The sequence below is a fragment of the Amphiprion ocellaris genome, chromosome 20, assembly GCF_022539595.1.
Source record: "Amphiprion ocellaris isolate individual 3 ecotype Okinawa chromosome 20, ASM2253959v1, whole genome shotgun sequence".
Lineage (NCBI taxonomy): Eukaryota > Metazoa > Chordata > Actinopteri > Pomacentridae > Amphiprion > Amphiprion ocellaris.
In genome coordinates, this window is record NC_072785.1 from 33,076,345 (window position 1) to 33,089,089 (window position 12,745).

Consider the following 12,745-nt stretch of genomic DNA (forward strand, 5'->3'; position numbering starts at 1 on the left):
CAATATGACTGGAAAAAAGCAGAATAAGCACAAAAATAAGTACCTCTAAAAGATGCAAAATGAACCTGAAAAGATGCAAAACTACCACAAAATGATCCCAAAAATGTCGAAAACACACCACGTGAAACCACAGCCACAAAATGATGCAAAAGTGCCACAAAAAGATCCCAAAGTATCCCACAAGAGTGTAAAATAATCACAGAAAAATGCAAAACCTCCACATAAAGATGTAAAAGAACCAAATAAAGAACAAACCACAAAGAGATGCAAAATGACAGAGAAAATGCAAAAAGAGTACAAAAACACGAGTTCCTCCAAAAAGATGCAAAACTACCACAAAATCATCCCAAAAACATGAAAACACACCATGTGAAACCATTGCCACAAAATGATGCAAACTGCAACAAAAAACATGCACAAAAAGATGCAAAGGAACCAAATAAGGACGAAAACAAACCACAAAGAGACGCAAAATGACTGGAAAAAAGCAAAATGAGCACAAAAATACAGAAGAGTTCCCTAAAGAGATGCAAAACAACTCAGGAAAGTCTGTAAAATGATCCCAAAAAGATCCAACAGCCACAAAAAGACCACAAAAAGAGTTTAGAACCGGAAAGATTCTCAGACCCTGAAGTCTCCATCTGACCAATGAGTCCAAACTGTTCTAGTGAACCTGGTGTTTCTACATTCTCAGATTCAGAAGGAACTTCTACCAGGTTTGATCTAAAATAACTGAAACCTCTCAGAGCTTCTCCTTCAGACCAACACTTGAAGTTCTCTTTAAAGTCGTTCCATCTCAGCTCAACAACTTCAGGAGAGACTTCAACCAGAACGATCCAGAAGAACGTGTGACTGTAGGAGAACCCAACCAAGACTTCCTGCTGCACTAATTCTATGATTTTACAGACCAGACTAGAAGCTGAACTCATTTTTTTCCATCAGAACCTCCAGGTGAATATCTCCCCTCCCTCCGTGGGTTCCTACCTGGTTCTGGTGTCTCTGAGTGCGACGACGATGAAGCCGATGAAGCTCCGTCTTCGTTCACGGCTCCCTGCGACAGACTCATCCCTCGACCTGGAGGCAGCTTCATGCCCAGCTGCTCGGCCATCTCCACGTGGTCTCCAGGATGGACATAGTCGAAGACGCTGCTGCCCGTCAGCTCCACCTGAAGACAACCAGAAGGTTTGAGATGTTAGCGTCTGTCCAAACGTTCCTCATTTACAGAACGTTCTAGCAGGATCCAACAACATCTGGAGATAGAACGCTGGAGGTCAGATGAAGAAAACATCTGAACACATCTGCCTCCAATACGGTCAGTCATGGGATTTAGTTCACTTTTTTTTTTGTTCTTCTTCACACTAAAATGCTGCAAATTCACCTGAAATTGATCCAGACTCAAATGAAACCTGTTGAGAGTCACTTAAAAATACTTCATAACAATAAAACGTGTTTAAAATGTTGCCAGAATTGTGTAAACTGACTAAAAACTGAACAAAATGACCCGAAAATAGCACAATGTTCCTCAAATCCTGTCCAGAATAACCTAGAAATAGGTCAAAATGACTCTCAGATCGTTGACAGTGACTCAAACTGGTTATAGATAATTAGGTTCAAGTAACTTCGGACACACTTTTAGTCCATCTGGTAAAGTTTTAGTTATTTTTGACAATTTATTCATGATTTTGAACCAGTTTGAATCATTTTTGAATCATCATTTTGAACAATTTCTAGATTATTTTGGACGGGATTTAAGGAATTCTGCACAGTTTCTGAATCTTTTTGGACAGTTTTTGGTCATTCTTGGCAACTTTGAGTCTTTCTAAACATGTTTTAGTCGTTTTGAACAATTTCTAGATTATTTGGGATCAGGTTCCAGTAATTTTGAATCATTTTAAACTCATTTTAGTCAATTTATTCAATTTTAACCATTTTGTACAATCAGTTTAACCCTGGTGTCGTCCTGTGGGTCAAATTGACCCGTTTTAAAGTTTGAAAATGTGGAAAAAAAATATATATTTTCACAATGAAACTTCTGATGTCCACATTTTCAACATTTTTGGGAAACCTTTGAACATTTTTTGGTGGAAATAAAGAAATGTTAAAAATGTTTCTTAAGAACATTCAAAAAAATCAACAAAAATCCAGTCAATTTCGCTGGATTTTGGTTGATTTTTATGTGAATGTTCTTAAAGAAAATATTAGAAGTTTTACTGATATGTACAGTAGTGTCGAAAATAATAGCAGTCCCACATCACTAGCGAGATAAATCACTGTTTTTGTTAGAATTTCAACTTCTACACTGCAAGTAATGTCTCTAGAAGGTTTAGTAAAGGTATAGAAAACCAACAGACCCAACAGGCATGACGTGCATCTGCTGATTCTGTGAAACTGGAACAGCTGAAACTGGAACTAATCAGGGTCATGTTCAAAAAAATAGCAGTGCTGAGTTCAATTAGTGAGGTCATTGATGATGTGAAAAAAATAGGTGTTAAACAGGTGGCCCTTATTTAAGGATCAAGGCAACTAATGCTGCATATGCTGGCTGTGCATTTATCCTTGAAAAACAGAGTAAAATGGGTCGTTCAAGACACTGTTCAGAAGAGCATTCTTATTCTTATTAATTTCTTAATCAATAAAAGAGGGGAAAACCTACAAAGAAGTGCAGAAAATGATAGACTGTTCAGCTAAGATGATATGAAATGCTTTAAAATGGCAGCCAAAACCAGAAAGGCCGAAACAACCAGAAACCAGAAACAACTATTCGAATGGATCGGAGAATAACCAAAATGGCAAAGGCTCAGCCAATGATCAGCTCCAGGAGGATCAAAGAAGATCTCAGGTTGCCCGTGAGTACTGTAACAATCAGACGACGTCTATGTGAAGCCAAGCTACCAGCAAGAAGCCCCCGCAAAGTCCCATTGTTCAAAAAAAGACGTGCTGAAGCGGCTACAATTTGCCAAAGAACACACTGACTGGCGTAAAAAGAAATGGCGTAATATTTTGTGGACTGATGAGAGTCCAAAGTGGACCCACTGTCTGTGGGTCTAAGGACCACAGAAAGTTTGTCAGACGTCCTGCAAACACTGAATTCAAGCCACAGTACACGGTGAAGACGGTGAAGCATCACGATATGGGGATGTTTCTATGGTGTTGGTCCTATTTATCACATACCAGGGATCATGGATCAGTTTGAGTACATCACAATACTGGAAGAAGTCATGTTGCACTATGCTGAAGAGGAAATGCCCCTGAAATGGGTGTTTCAACAAGACAATGACCCCAAACACACCAGCAAGTGAGCAAAATCATGGTTCCAGACAAACAGAATTCAAGTAATGGAGTGGCCAGCACAATCCCCGGACCTTAATCCCACAGAAAACCTGTTGGCTGACATAAAAAATGCTGTTCGTGAGGCAAAACCAAGAAACGCAGAGGAATTGTGGAACGTAGTACAATTGTCCTGGGCTGCAATACCTGTTGACCGGTGCCGGAAGTTTGTCGACTCTATGCGCCACAGATGTGAAGCAATTATCAGAAACCGTGGTTATGCAACTAAATATTAGTTTATGATTCTCAGGGAAGTTGTTTCCTGTCTGAAAAAAATCCTAAAATTTAGCAAAAAAATCCCCCAAATTTCTAAAAATTTGAAAAACCTCCAGGAAGAAAATTCTAATAATTCCTTAAAAGTTTCCCTTAAAAGTTTTTTTTTTTTTAAAAATCCCCCAAATGTGGCAAGAAAATTCTTGTAAATATTTTATGAAAAGCCTCCAAAAAAATCCTAAAAATATCTGAAGTGATTCCATATATATCAGTAAAACTTCTAATATTTTCTTTAAGAACATTCAGAAAAAAAATTAACCAAAATCCAGTGAAATTCGCTGGATTTTGGTTGATTTTTATGTGAATGTTCTTAAGAAACACTTTTTAACATTTCTCTTTTTTTTCCACCAAAGTATGTTCAAAGATTTCCCAAAAATGTTGAAAATGTGAACATCAGAAGTTTCACTGTGGAAATATTTTTTTTCCACATTATCAAACTTTAAAACGGGTCAATTTTGACTAGAGGTCGACCTCTAATTTTGACCTGCAGGACGACATGAGGGTTAAAAAAGTGACCAAAACCTGAGATTAAAATCATGATATTTTATCAAAATCATTTTATTCCAAAAGTTGCATTTAAAGATGTGTTTAAAATTAACCATCTGGACCAACTAGATTCTTTAAAAAACAAAAAATTCTGAGATCTTCAGCTCAACAGTGAAACCAGGACTGACTGAACTGTGATCAACAGTCACTGGAGGAAAATTCTGAAAATTTTCAAACATTTGTGCAACCGTTGAAGCTTAGCAACAGTTAGCATACAGATGCTAACGTGGATCTCAACTCCTCCTCCTCCTCCTCCCCTTCCTTCCTCCTCCGCTTCCTTCCTCCTCCCCTTCCTTCCTCCTCCTCCTCCTCCCCTTCCTTCCTCCTCCGCTTCCTTCCTCCTCCGCTTCCTTCCTCCTCCCCTTCCTTCCTCCTCCTCCTCCGCTTCCTTCCTCCTCCCCTTCCTTCCTCCTCCCCTTCCTTCCTCCTCCTCCTCCTCCCCTTCCTCCTCCTCCCCTTCCTTCCTCCTCCTCCCCTTCCTCCTCCTCCCCTTCCTTCCTCCTCCTCCTCCTCCCCTTCCTTCCTCCTCCCCTTCCTTCCTCCTCCTCCTCCTCCCCTTCCTCCTCCTCCCCTTCCTTCCTCCTCCTCCTCCCCTTCCTTCCTCCTCCTCCTCCTCCCGTTCCTTCCTCCTCCCCTTCCTTCCTCCTCCTCCTCCTCCCCTTCCTCCTCCTCCCCTTCCTTCCTCCTCCCCTTCCTTCCTCCTCCCCTTCCTTCCTCCTCCTCCTCCTCCCCTTCCTCCTCCTCCCCTTCCTTCCTCCTCCTCCCCTTCCTCCTCCTCCCCTTCCTTCCTCCTCCCCTTCCTTCCTCCTCCTCCTCCTCCCCTTCCTCCTCCTCCTCCCCTTCCTCCTCCTCCCCTTCCTTCCTCCTCCCCTTCCTTCCTCCTCCTCCTCCTCCCCTTCCTTCCTCCTCCTCCCCTTCCTCCTCCTCCCCTTCCTTCCTCCTCCCCTTCCTTCCTCCTCCTCCTCCTCCCCTTCCTCCTCCTCCCCTTCCTTCCTCCTCCTCCTCCTCCTCCTCTCTAACCCTCCATGGAGAATCTTCAGCGTTTCTTCTGTAATAAATAATCTGGTTCTTATTAAAGAAACAGTTTAGCGGCTCCACCTTAAACACTCTCATTAGCAGCATAGAGCCGGATTTGTCCTCGTTAATAAGGAAGGAGACACACACACACACACACACACACACACACACACACACACACACACACACACACACTACAAAACACTAAAACACACGTCTAGGCTATAAAAACACAGAAACACAATTAAGAGCTGATTTTCTGCAGCAGCTCTTTAAGGTTTGAGACGCATCAACAAGATGTTTGTTTCCACGCTGATCTGTGTGTGTGTGTGTGTGTGTGTGTGTGTGTGTGTGTGTGTGTGTGTGTGTAGTAATGTGTGTGTGTTTCTGTGTGTTTCTGGGGTCCGCTGGGACAAAGGGGATTACATGGGTGTAATCCCTTTAATAAGAAATCCCTTTAAGGTAATTTAGTCCCTCATAAAATCTCATCTGGAGCAGAAAGTGATGATTAAGAAACCGGGCTGATCACTCACGTGCACGGCCCCAGTGCACGGCCCCGGTGCACCCTGGGAGTTGGCGTTCATGTTTACATGTTCCGCCACTAAGTGGATCGGAGCTGTTCGACTTTGAATCAATTAAAAGTCGGAGGAAGTATTTTCCATAAAGAGTCTGCTGGAGCTAATTACACAGCGGGAACAACGAGGAGCACAAATTAGACATCCACAACAACACAATTATCCCCAGCACACTGGGAATAACACAACAGTGTTGGATTAACACTGCATGACAACGACGAGGAAAAGTACAGCTTTAAATAAATATATTAAAACCTGCATCAAGGGGACAGAAACTCTGGTAAAAACTGAAAATAACGGCACATTTCTGTGGTATTATTACCTTTTCAGCTGATTTAAATATAACAAAACTGTAATTTTGTGGTCACGCATCTAAAAGCATTTTATAAAACAGATTTTTGTTGCAGACAGTTTTGGCTTTTTCTTTTGCATGTAAATTGTTAACATGTAAGAAAATAAATGAATAACAAAATCTGTGAGTATTTATTATTATCTGCAATTTAAATGAACAGGGAAATCTGAAAATTAAAAAAAATACATTTTTATCATTTTTAAATTCTTAATGTTACTTTTGTTTAGTTTTTTTGCATGTAAATTGTAAAAAAATGTGAAATAAATAAATTAAAAATCTGTGAGTATTTATTATCTGGACTTTAACCAGCCTGGTAAATCTGAAAATTAAAAAAAATACTTTTTTCATTTTGAATTTCTCAATGGAGATTTTTTTGTTACAAATGATGACAAAAATCTGCAAAAGAAGGATAATTTTGTTGATTTAAATACAATAAAACTGTCATTTTATAATAAAATGCTAAAAAACAAAACATTCTTTGCAGAAATACAGATTTTATTTAGAGTGTAGACTTTTTATTTTATTTTTTGCATGTAAATGGTAAAAATAAAAAAATAGATAAATAAATAAAATAAAATATTCTTTGTGGAAATGCAGATTTTGTTTAGAATTTTGGCATCTTTTTTTCATGAAAATTGCAAAAATATAATAAATAAAATCTGAGCAATTCTTATCTATAATCCAACCAACCTGGGAAATCTGTAAATTAAAGAAAGAAAGACTAAAAATTAAAAAAAAAAAAACTAAAATTTGTTGAAAATGAGTCACAAATTGTCCAAAATGACTAAAATTTAACCTAATTGACTAAAATCGGTTTAAAATGACCAAATTAATAATAATAATAATAATAATAATAATAATAATAATAATAATAATAATAATAAATTTTATTTATAAAGCGCTTTTCCAAAAACTCAAAGACGCTGTACATAAAATACAATAAGATAAAACAAAACTGTTAACTAAAATCAGTAGATAGTAAAACAAGTTCAAGATAAAATACAGAATCACTTAAAGAAAGCAGATCTAAAAAGGTGAGTCTTTAAAAGGGATTTAAATGTGGTGAGGTTGGTGCAGTCACGGAGGGCATGGGGGAGGGAGTTCCAGAGTGTGGGGGCGGCAATGGCGAAGGCTCTGTCCCCCCAATGTCGCCGGCTGGTCCTGTGCGGGATGGAAAGGAGGTTTGTGTGGGAGGAACGGAGATTCCTGGGGGGGGTGTAGGGGAGGAGCAAATCGGTAAGGTAAGAGGGGGCAAGATTATGGATGGACTTGAAGGTGAGGAGAAGCAGTTTGTACTGGATGCGGTGTGAAATGGGGAGCCAATGGAGGTTCTGCAGGACGGGGGTGATATGGTCGTGAGAACAGGTTCGGGTGAGGAGTCGGGCAGCAGAGTTTTGAATGAGTTGAAGTTTACTGAGAACTTTGGAGGTGGAGCCGAAGAGAATGCTATTGCAGTAGTCAAGGCGGGAAGTGACGAAGGCATGAATGAGGGTTTCAGCGGCTGAGAAGGAGAGGAAGGGGCGGAGACGGGCGATGTTGCGGAGATGGAAATAGGCAGTTTTGGTGATGATTAATGTGGGGTTCAAAAGTGAGGTTGCTGTCAAATATCACACCGAGGTTGCGGATGTGAGCAGAAGGAGATAGGGTGGTGTTATCAATGGTAATGGGGGAGTGGGGAAATGGTGTGAGTGATTTAGGTCCAATAAAGATGAGATCAGTCTTGTCGCAAATTACTTAAATTTTGTCCCTAATGATCTATAAATTGTTCAAAGTGATTGAAAAACCATTAAAATGATTCCAACTGGTGTAAAAGGACTCAGAAATTGTCCAAAAATGACTAAAATGTGATTAGAAAGACTCAAAGTTGCCAAAACAACTAAAACTTGATGAAAATTACTCAAGAAATGAACAAAATTACTTGAATTTTGTCCTAATAACCTAGAAATTGTAAATGCTGTCTAAAATGACTAAAACTGGTTCAAAATTACTAAAACCTGATCAAAGTGTCTAAAATTTGTATAACACTACTCTAGATTGTCCAAAATGACTTGAATCTTGTCCCTAATAATCTAGAAATTGTTCAAAATGACTCACAAATTGACCAAAATTACTAGAATCCTGTCCAAAACAATCTAGAAACTGTTCAACACAATTCAACAAATATCTAAAATGACTAAAATTTGTTCAAAATGACTAAAATTAGCTTAAAATGACTCAAAATTGTACAGAATTACTCTAATCCTGTCCAAAATAATCACTGAGCATGTGCAGAAATGTTTCAGGTAACTTTAATAAAACAAAGATGGAAGAATTAATGTAAGAAATAATAGAGATCATGGTGAGGGAGGGAGAGGACGCTGGCGTGACTGTCGCCGCTTCTCCCCCACCAAAAACTGCTAAAAACCTGCTGAAAATGTGCAGCTTTTAATCGTTTTAAATTGTTTTAAAATTGTTTTTAAGTTTTAAAGTATGCAATGACTTTCAAGTAATGGCCTAAGCGACTAGGGACCAAGTTTCTCTTACCTTTGCTACTGTTCTCAAACCTCGACTAAGGACTGAGAACCCCTGTTGCTAACAGCCCCAGAGCTCTGCTACTGGATCCTCTGTCCCACTGTTGGAGATACCAAAGAAAATTGGCCGTGTCCAAGCCTCTGGTTAACACGATCACTTGGGGGACACTAGCTAACGCCGGCATTAGCCATCTCCTCTCGGCGGCAACATGCTCAGGTACTCGCCGGCATGTCTCCTTGCCATTAACACCCGTGCTTCTGCCTCGGTGGACTCTGCTGTCATCAAGCAACTGGGAATCCTTCGCCGACCCCGCTATGTACATAGGGGGTCCCGTCGTGGATATATTTATTCCAGAAACGGTGGTGAGTTCATACCATCGTTCTGGTCCCGGCTCCCTGCTCGAAGTGGCGCACAGTCAAGACGTCATCGGAACACCGACAGCTATGGACCAATTGAAGCCGTGGTGAGGAGGAAGTTTGCTGAAATTCCTGGAGTGGATTAAGGGACGGATTCTACCATCCTCTGCCCTTCTCCCCTGAACGGGATGAAGACAGGTGGAAAATCTGGAGTGGATTTTAGTGTTCTTCGCCCACTGTCAAAATTGCCATCCCCTTCTCATACTAAGCTGGAACTGTGGAATGCCCAGTCACTGGGAAATAAAGCCTGCTTGCTTCATAGTCACATTCTGGAAAATAGGATTGACCTCATGTGTCTTACTGAGACCTGGCACAAACCTGAACAATACTCAGAGTTAAATGAGGCCTGCCCTACTGGTTATGCCTACCTGGAGAGAGCCCGTACCACTGGCCGTCAGGGATATGGAGGCCTGGCTGTGATATATCGGTCAGACATCCGATTGACCCCAGTGCCAGTACCAAATACATCTACCTTTGAGTGCCTAGCATTCAAATGCGAGCATCCCACTCGGGTAACAGTAATCCTTATTTACCGGCCACCCAAGCCAAATTCACTTTTTCTCTCAGAAATACATGACCTATTAATGTCATTCTGTTCTACAACAACAAATATTTTAATTCTGGGAGATTTTAACATTCATGTGGACTCCTCATCCAATCACATTGTGGAAGAATTTCTGCAAGTTCTTGACTGCTTTGATCTGAAACAGCACGTTGATGTGCCTAGACATGACAGAGGTCACACTTTAGATTTGGTGATAACAGACTCTCTTCCAGTGAAGAGCCTCCAGGTGTATGACATGGGTGTGTCAGATCACTGTGCTGTGTCAATGGAACTACCAGCATCCTCATTACTTGATAAAAGCAAGAGGCAAATCTGCTTTAGGAATTTAGATAAAATTGATCAAACTGCCCTGTCTGCTTATCTCAAAGAACTGTCTACAGACTTCACTACCGCTGAAGAAGCTGTGCAGTATTATAACACCAACTTGCACAGTCTTTTAGACAGTCATGCTCCAGTAAGATCAAGAACCATCACTTACCTTCACTCAGCTCCATGGTTTACTCCGGAACTGAGGAAAGTAAAAACAGCTGGACGGATTCTTGAAAGACGCTATGTGAAATCTGGCCTTACTGTGCATAAAACTGCATATCGGGACCATCAGAAGCACTACTCCAGTTTGTTATCTGAAGTCAAATCCGTCTACTACTCCTGTATAATCAATAAAAATTCAGGAAACTCAAAACAACTCTTTACAACCATAAATCATCTCCTAAAACCCAGAACATCCTCAATTATTTGTTCAACACAGGATCAGTGCAATAATTTCTGTGACTTCTTCTCACTCAAAGTAGACAACATTCGTGGACCTCTTGCCCGAACTACCCACATGCCCTTAGCATCTGTTACTCCTGACTACAGCTTTGCTGACTTTGTGGAGGTGGAGGTGCAGGAGATTGAATCAATGCTTCGTCAAATCAAACCATCAACCTGCGCTCTAAACCCACTCCCTTCTTTTCTGATAAAATGCAACACTTGAGCTCTCAGCCCCCTCATTACCACAATTATAAACTGTTCACTCCGCTCTGGTCATGTTCCATCCACTCTCAAAACAGCGCTGATCAAACCACATCTCAAAAAACACAGAGACAGCCCTGGTCAGGGTCACCAATGACCTTTTGGTGGCCTCTGACCAGGGCTCTCCATCACTTCTCATCCTCCTGGACTTAACAGCTACCTTTGATACAGTTGATCACAACATCCTTCTCCACCGACTGCAATACAATATTGGTCTGTCTGGTACTGTGCTAGACTGGTTCAAATCATTCCTGGCAGGTAGAACTGAGTATGTTGTCCTGGGGGATGCCAAGTCAAGACCCCACTTTGTCACCTGTGTGGTCCCTCAGGGGTCTGTCCTTGGCCCCACCCTCTTCAACATCTACATGCTCCCCCTGGGCCACATCATCGGCAAGCATGGAATGTCCTTTCACTGCTATGCCGATGATACTCAGCTCTACCTGCACACTGACCCCAGTTCTACTTCGGCACCACCAGCCCTGATAGCCTGCCTGGAGGAGACAAGGGCATGGTTAGCAGAAAACTTCCTTCAACTGAATGCTTCTAAGACTGAAGCCATTCTCATAGGGACCCCTCACCAGCTCAAATCCTCTCCCATCTCTGCTATCTCACTCTCTGATTTCTCCATTCCTCTCTCTTCCTCTGTAAGAAATTTGGGAGTCATCTTTGACCCACATTTGTCATTTGAACACCACACACAAAATCTCTGTAAAATCTCATTTTTTCATCTAAAAAACATCTCAAAACTTCGTCCCACTCTCTCCCCCTCCGATGCTGAGAAGCTGGTTCATGCCTTTGTCTCCTCCAGGCTGGACTACTGCAATGCCCTCCTCGTCGGGATCCCAGCAAAAAGCCTCCTAAAGCTTCAACACGTGCAAAACACCGCCGCTAGGATCCTGACGAGGACGCCCAAACACGCTCACATCACACCTGTCCTCCGTAACCTCCACTGGCTTCCAATCGCAAAACGCATCCAGTACAAAATCTGTCTGCTTGCCTACCAGTGTATACATGGACATGCCCCCGACTACCTTTCAGAACTCCTAACCCTTCGCACCATCTCCAGACAACTTCGATCCACTAATACCAACCTTCTGTGCACTCCAAGATCCAACCTGAGAACAATGGGCGACAGAGCGTTCCAGACAGCTGCTCCTGAACTGTGGAACACATTACCACCACCCCTGAGGGCCCCACAGTCCCTGGAGTCATTAAGCTCTAACATATTTACCGTTTCTAAAGTGTTTCTTTTAAATGCATTGTAGCACTTTGAGATTTTATATGTAAAGTGCATTATAAATTAAAGGTATTATTATTATTATTATTATTATTATTATTATTAAGAAAGTTCAAAGAAAACAGGCTTCCTCCTGCCAAACGGAGATCTCTGTCATTTTAAACAACTTTCATTTCATTAAGACACATTTTTATGATTTTAAACAAATTTTGGACTGATTTTGGAGAAAGTTTTGAAACATTTTGCTCAATATTTTGACTTTTTAAGCAAAGTTTGTCATTTTTGATAATTTTGAAAAAATTTGGGAAGAACTTTTGTGATTCCAGACATATTTCAGTCATTTTAGACATTGGTTTTTTTTTTTTGTCATTTTAAGCAGATTTTGGACAAATTTTTCCATTTTAAATTGGTTTTAAGTCACTTTAAACATATTTCATATTTCTTCATGATGAGACAGGACCACAGTGAAGAAAAACATGGACTTATTTTTAGTTTATCATTCATTTTGGACAAATTTGGAGTCTTTTTAGACAATGTTTAAGTAACAGTGGACAAGTTTCAGATAATTTTGGGTAAAAAAAACACCCAGTCTGGACACATTTTGGAAAAAATTTTGGACGAGTTGTGAACCATTTTGGAGTAATTGTGTAAATAAATAATGAAAGAAATGTTTAATTTTTCTGATCTGGACACATCTCTGAGTTCTCGCTCCTTCATGATGTTCTGGTTCCTCAGAGCTGCAGGACTTTAGATTAAGAATGAACCACAGTGAAGAAAAACAAAACAAAAAAGCAGAAAAAACATCCAAAAACTGCTTCAGGTTGAAGGAGTTAAAAAGAAAACGACACAGATAACAGAGTGTCTTATGGTTTACTGTGATCTGACATCCTGTAACTGAGTTCTGGTTTCATG

General features: G+C 40.6%; 1 protein-coding gene across 1 annotated transcript in view; it reads right to left on the minus strand.

Annotated features, from left to right (window-relative positions):
- Positions 1-12,745, minus strand: part of LOC111587344 (neuronal PAS domain-containing protein 3) — a 186,562-nt gene that overhangs the window by 89,619 nt on the left and 84,198 nt on the right. The window contains exon 3 of the mRNA XM_055006220.1: positions 985-1,165. Coding sequence (XP_054862195.1) covers positions 985-1,108 — 124 coding nt within the window. The 5' untranslated portion in view covers positions 1,109-1,165. The remainder of the gene's footprint in view (positions 1-984; positions 1,166-12,745) is intronic.